General features: G+C 33.3%; 1 protein-coding gene and 1 non-coding gene across 2 annotated transcripts in view; both read right to left on the bottom strand.

Annotated features, from left to right (window-relative positions):
* Positions 1-2,116: 2,116 nt before the first annotated feature.
* mir4217 (microRNA 4217) lies at positions 2,117-2,177 on the bottom strand. The gene has a single exon (NR_034613.1). It is a non-coding gene; the product is annotated as a microRNA 4217 (primary transcript).
* Positions 2,178-3,023: 846 nt separating this feature from the next.
* The window catches only part of LOC100177946 (spliceosome-associated protein CWC27 homolog), a 5,771-nt gene continuing 1,825 nt past the window's right edge, over positions 3,024-6,969 (bottom strand). Inside the window, exons 6-16 of the mRNA XM_026836861.1 lie at positions 6,501-6,644; positions 6,118-6,216; positions 5,661-5,758; positions 5,340-5,409; positions 5,010-5,141; positions 4,503-4,607; positions 4,407-4,450; positions 4,106-4,325; positions 3,917-4,041; positions 3,381-3,515; positions 3,024-3,326 (exon numbers count right to left, since the gene is read on the bottom strand). Of these exons, the coding sequence (XP_026692662.1) occupies positions 3,242-3,326; positions 3,381-3,515; positions 3,917-4,041; positions 4,106-4,325; positions 4,407-4,450; positions 4,503-4,607; positions 5,010-5,141; positions 5,340-5,409; positions 5,661-5,758; positions 6,118-6,216; positions 6,501-6,644 (1,257 nt within the window). The 3' untranslated portion in view covers positions 3,024-3,241. The remainder of the gene's footprint in view (positions 3,327-3,380; positions 3,516-3,916; positions 4,042-4,105; positions 4,326-4,406; positions 4,451-4,502; positions 4,608-5,009; positions 5,142-5,339; positions 5,410-5,660; positions 5,759-6,117; positions 6,217-6,500; positions 6,645-6,969) is intronic.

Genomic DNA, 6,969 nt, shown 5'->3' with positions numbered 1-6,969 from the left:
CTTCACATAAAGCTTGTACAGTTTTCGAAGTCTTTCTCACGTCTGACTTTGATTTATCTTCAACAGCTCTGTGCACACAGCAGTGAACTTAACACACTAATGTTCTCATTTTATGGGTATAAATAACATAGCCATAGTCCAAGTACATAATAGTAACAAAGTTGGAACAAAGAAAAAAATGCTAAGACGGGAACTCGGGAAGTAACAGTAAAACAACAATTTAAGAATTAAAAGTTAAAACAGCTAAAATAAGAAACTTTTTAAATAAAAGGTGTGCTCTTTGCACCCAATGAACTAAATTCTTAGAAAAGTGAGATAAAAACCTCATAAAGTGAGAATATATTAGGTTAAAATAGAATACACAAATAAATTATAATGTTAGCTAATGCACCAAAAGTAATTAGGTGCAAAGCAAATGTAAGAGACACTCACAGTTTGATTCTTTGCAACTTGAAGAACGCAATATATTGTGGCATGCCCCTGATCTCCTTGGCTAGTTTGTTAAGATCAACAAGTTTATGTTTGATCTAAAAATTAATGTTTATCTTTAAAAGAGAATGACTGACTACAGTAGGGCACAAATACCAGCATATAATAATTTTTATTCGTATCTACGATGACGGTAGCGAAGATTTAGAAATATTTTAAAAGTAAAGACAGATGTAGCAACAAAACAGTTGTTAAAACACGCTTACAGTTAAAAACATATTTACATTTGATTGGAAGAAAATAAACGGGTTCGTCACACCTACATCTATAGAGACAAAGAAAACAAACCTAAAATTTTAGGCCAAACTGAGCAAACTAAAATTATTGAAAATGTGTGTGAATCTGTTAACAATTTGCTTCGGTTATTTAGTCAATTATTAAAGAACATTTTCTACTAGTCATAGATTTTAGTATTTTGCATATAGTTGTATTTACCTGTAATTTAAAAACATCTTTAAACATTAATGGATTTCTGTTCAGGGTAAACTGAGCAGCACTCTGTGAAGAAGTAGCAGCTTCTTTCATGCAGTTTGCATCCACCAAGCTTTCAATCAAGGCACTAAAACATTCAAGGTCATAATGGTTACAAATTCGAAAACTGAAAACAGGCCTAAAACATGATGTGATTTGTCCCTAATTTGACATAGGGGCTAAGCTAACTAGTATTATATAAATAGTTTATAATAAGGCTTTGGATGAAAGAGGTAACCGCTACACTCCACAGACAATACAATGTAAATTAAGTAAACAACATTTAACTAAACCACATTAAAGTTCTGATTTAAAGAAGAGTGTGCGTAGGGACACAACCCATACAATGGGTGGGGGGAGTTGGCCTTAAAAAAGATTGATCATAAATTTTGATGTGCAGGAACTGCAAGCTTTATTTCCAACTTGATCTGTAGACTACAACTTGCTCACAACAACTATTGAGCAATTACTTACATCATCAAAGTTCCTCTCCATTCATAATCTTTGTCATCAATCAATTCAAGTGCAGACACCACTTGTTGGAGACTTGGGTGAAGCAGAGCACGAAATCCAGGTCTCAGGAAAGGCCGAGCCATTTGCCAGTATAGCACTGATGCATTGTATACCAAGAAATGGTAACGTGGTTTGTCTTTGGCAAAATTCACTGCTTTCAAAATGTAAACACTGGCAGTCTCAAATTCTGTCTGTGAACACAATGAGTAAATGAATGAGGTAACTTATTTATGTCAGTAAATCGTTTGAAGCTAGATTGTCAAAACAACAATCAACACTCAATTCCTAATACCAAAGCTTATACTTGGTTTAAAACATCACGAAACTACTGAAACACTTTTAATATCTTTATCAAACTTCCTGAATGGTGACAAAACCACAAAAATAATAATTTATTTTTTGGTATACACTTAAACAGCTTGGTTGTAATAGTTCATGCTTCAGCTTACCACAGATTCAGCTGACTTTGGTGCTAATAATTGAGCTTGGCACAAATACGCTCGACATAAGAATTGGTTGCTTAATGTTGTTCCATTAAAATACATGTGCAAACACTCTTGGCAAATCTTAAATTGCTGTAACTATAAAGATAACAACTAGTATTTTTACCCTGATGAATAGGCATTATCACATGGAATGTCAAAACAGGATTACAAAGATTAGTTTACCAGCAGAAGTAACAGATACAGTATTTTATTCCTATTTTACTCAGTTTGTGTTCAAATGGACATGTAAAAATTTTGTGCAGATTTTTGTTTAACATATTTTTTAACAAATTTTTTTTGCACATATTTGCACCTTTGAATCGGCAATATTATGTTGATTTTTGTAAAGAAACACAACATTTTGTGTGGTGGGATAAATCCTCTGCTATAGACATTATTTCCAATCTAGGTTTTCACAAAGTTAATTCGGTTTGCTGAATACAAACAACCGCATAGAATTGTACACTGATTTACCTTAAGTGCAACTTCTGCACATTGAATATAAAGATCTGAACCACAAACTTCTGGTCCATCATCATCTTTTGATTTCTGATGTGCTTGCTGTAGCAAGTTATACGATTCAATCACATACTTTTCACCTATATACAAAATCGTTAATATATGTGTTGGCATAACTTTTTAACCAAAATAACCAGTATGAAACAAACTTTAACAGCCTTCTTTGGCCAAAACAAACAACAAAATATAATTTTGAATTTACAAATATCTCATAAAACAAAATACAACACGTATCACAAGTTCACCTTCTTCTGAAGAAATAGCAATTGCGAGCAGTTGACGAATGTTGGCATCCATTGCTTAAACTTTTCGTCACCGAAATCTAAACCGCCATTTATAATAACAAGTCGCTTCGTAACTTCGCTAATCAGTTTCTAAAGATCAGTTTATTTCAAAATTACCAAGAAATTGAACAACACCGACGACCGCCGTATCTTAAACTGTATCCATGGACGCAAAAGTGTTGCCAGCTAAATTTGGATGACTAGTGTTTTACTTGTGGCGCGCAAAAAAATACTCGAGAAACAAATTGTGACGCATTGGACGCAATAATACATATATTTTGTATTTTATTTAATACTTCTAAAAATCACCGTTCGAGATGGTAGTGATTCACATTTTCTTAGCAGAACAGTTTAAACGGTTTCAAACGAGTTACAAGCTCTTTGCTTTTCACAATACTCAAGTCCAACTTGACTGTATCATCCTTCTTAAGCCACTTTGTGCGATGGAATATTTTTCTAAATTAGGTGGAACTTATGTTGCTATCTGCGCTTATGTCTGTCTGAGCGGTGACGGTCATGTCCATCATGGTGTCGCCTCTCCGTCTTGTCCTTGTCTTTATGTGGCCTGCATAAAGTGAATTGTATTAGATAAAAATCAAATAACTTATAAATTATAAACTTTTTAGAGGTCTCTCTTCGTCTTTGATTGATTGTGTTCCTAGGATCGTGAATGTCGTAAGTATCTTCAGTAACAGTTCGGTTCACATCTTTTGCATCTCGTTTCTCATCCGTGTGTTTTAAGCGATGTAACATCCTAAATACAGAAAAAAATATAGAACTTCTTAACTTTAAATTTCAAACCAGTGAAAAACCATAGTGGTTAGAGCATTTGCCTTAGTACCAGAGGTAACAGATTTAACACCCGGTGCTGTTATTTTTACAGGCTTTATGTAGCTTTGGCCAGAACACAGGTTTGTTTCATACCTGTGGTTCCGAATGGGTTAAAAATAAGTTTTCAACCATACAGGGATAACTAAGTGACCTACATTGATTCAAACCACTTTTTGCCAAAAAGCACGACCTTATTGACCAGTGGCGTCGCATAGTCGTTGACAGGCATTTCTCTAGCCTATAGATAACGAGTTGGAGGCCGAAATGCCACCATTGTTGACTTATGTGCCATGACAGCCAGTATATCAATATGTTTTAACCAACCATCCAGAATCATCATCTCCACCATCATCATCATCTGGTGGATCTTCCATCTCATCTTCATTCCATCCCGCCTCTTTCCTCACTGTCTCCAGTTTCTGTTTAAACCCGTTTAAGAGAGCAAGTGTCTGTAGAAAGTTACTTAGTAATGAAAACTGCAGTCATGAAGCACAATATATAATACAAACATACAGCTTCTTCCCGAGTTGAGCCCTTCTGTTTAAACTTGGCTGTCTTCTCTTTATAAATCTTTTGTTGCTTCTTAAAATCAGCGAAGAGTGGATTTGATGCGTCTTCTTGATCACTGTCATCACTTTTCTCCTCTCCTTTCTCATCTTCATTTTTGTCAGCCCCTCTCCTGGATTTCAGTATCTCCCGGGCCAGTTGTCTTGATTCTTTTCGTAATTCTTCACTAATAATGAAGAAGGAATTAATATTGATATACTATCAGTCTGTCACTGCTAATCTAATAATTAAAATATTATCAGTATACCTTTTTAAAGAATCGTCCTTTTCATTTTCACCAACTGCCTCAATCTGACAAAAAGATCAGATTAAGTTACAGTTTTTAAAACACAATTTGCCAAACCTTAGCTCTTTTTTCCACTTTACGTTTGGTTTGTAATTTGCTCTTTACATTTTCCAGCCTCTCTTTCTTAGTGTCATCATCGGAGCTACTACCATCAGATTCAACCTGCAATAATATGAGATATATTAAAGGCGGGTTTTGCTTTTAACCCTGTTTGTAAGAGTATATGTCAAGTTATAGGAGTTTATTAAAAATACCATAATAGATTTTTAAGTAAGTAGTGTGGGGTAACATCCTTTCTTGATTTAAGCATTCCAGCCAATTTATTCATCCTTAAAGTGATTTTCACTTTAGCTTGTGATAAGGTCAAAATGAAGTAGCCTTCTGCTATAAATGATGCATTGATCATTAGAGAATTTGTGATTATGCAAATAACATCAACAAAAATGAAGTTAATTACTGCTTTTGTAAGTGAAGTAATTATTATCACTACAACAGTAATATACAAATGGCAAAAAAAGACTATTCACAAATATAGTATATTAATATTCACATAGGCAGATATACCTTGTCACCTGATGTATCCAATTCTGCTTTCCGTTTACCACTTTTTGCATCATAATCAGGAATAGCGGGCTCAGAACTCAGTTTTGGATCGTTTGCTAAATCGTGGCTGCTCTTGCCTTTCGTGTTGTGTTTCTGTAGTAAGAAAAACTATAAACAACTAGAACGTTTATTTATATTCCAAAACAATGTTTTTTACTCAATATCAATTGTATTAAACCATAATTTATTAAACTCTCTTTTAACTATTAGACGATACTAGTTACTATCTGTTGCAAAAAATAGAATACATCAATAAAATTAGAAAAGTCAAAATAGTCAAAATGATCTTACTGCTCTAAACTCAAGAACATCCATTTCCTCTTCTTCTGCTTCCTCACCGAATGACAGAAGCTTAAAATCTCTGAAAAAAATTAGTATGACGTACATACATAGTAAATTACCATACAATAGAAATGGCGTTTTATGACTAAGCATAGACATGAACAATAGTGTACTTGCGTACACATGACCATATTTTGAATTGTTTTGTGTTCATGTAGAATGTCGATGAAACACATTAAATGTAAACAAACTCACTTTTAAATTTTAACTATACACAAGATAGAACTGGTAGTTTATAGTAAGTAGCATTAATAGAATAAACCTAATTACTTTGTAGCTTTCATTTGACTTTTCTTTTTCTTCTTTTCATTTTTATCTTTATCAGGTACAGTTCTTGGTACAATATCTTCAAACGGATTCGCCAAAACCTGTCAGTGACAGGATTTTAAACAGTTAGCTACATTAATACTTTACACCACGCTCACAGAGTCACAGTAGTTCATAATCTAATAAACTAGATTGTATAAGATTTAGAAGTGAGGTGCAAGTAAAGACAAACTAACATATGATCTATGACCAAACATGGGTCCATGCTTGCTTAAAACCAAGGTGAAGTGCAGTTTTGTTCACTAAACCCAAATTAAAAAGAAAATCAAAATGAAACTACAAACAATTAACACTAAGCTTAATTAAAAAATATAGTGAAAAAAATGATTTCAATTAAAAGNTTCACCCACTTATTACCAAATTCACATGCATTACATAAGTATGGCAACTTTTTTCCTACCTTGGTCCACTTTATAAAGGGAGGGTTGATAGGTCTCTCATCATCAGTTGTACCAACCTCACCAAGACGTACCAGGTTATAAATAGTTTCACCAGCCACCTAGCAAATGGTCACGTTCAATTAACTTAATTGTAATATGTTTTAATAAAAGTCTTCTGCCAGGAAGTTTTATGCATAAATGTACAAACTACATGACTAAACAATAGTGACAAATGTACATTGGAAAATAAATGCTTAAACATACGGCATTAGTGTGTAAATCTAAGAGCTGTTATAAGATAAAAAAAATCCATAGCTCAGTTAAAAAATATGCATGTAAACTTGCATTAACCAAGTTACCAAGTATAACACGTTTACATTGTACGTCTATGATTTTTGGTTACCTTGCCAAAAATGGTATGTTTCTTGTTCAAATCATTACAAGGACCCAACGTGAAAAAGAATTGACTTCCGTTATCGTTTGAACCAGCGTTGGCCATGGCAACCAAACCACGACGAACAAATCTTAAGCGTGTATGGAACTCATCCTGTAAATATTTGTAAATAAATTATGTGAAGCCTATGTTAGTGAATTTGCAATATAATAACAAAGGTGTTCCAAACTTTATGTTACATAATGAAGGGTATATACATAAGTTACAAATCGCATTGGTTCCAGGCTTAATATATTTTTAAAGAACTGGATATTACTGCATGAGTACATGGTGCTTAGTTATAATAAGTTAAAACAGTATTAAAAAAAACGTTTCATCATTGCTATGATTTTTTAAAACACCTGGTTAGTTTTTAAATAAAATTAAATATTTAAAATATCAAATACATGTTGTTTACATCAATGTCTTACTTTAAAGT

This window comes from Ciona intestinalis, chromosome 1 (genome assembly GCF_000224145.3).
Source record: "Ciona intestinalis chromosome 1, KH, whole genome shotgun sequence".
Taxonomy (NCBI): domain Eukaryota; kingdom Metazoa; phylum Chordata; class Ascidiacea; order Phlebobranchia; family Cionidae; genus Ciona; species Ciona intestinalis.
Note: the sequence above shows the minus strand (reverse complement) of the source record. Positions and strands in the feature narration are given on the sequence as shown.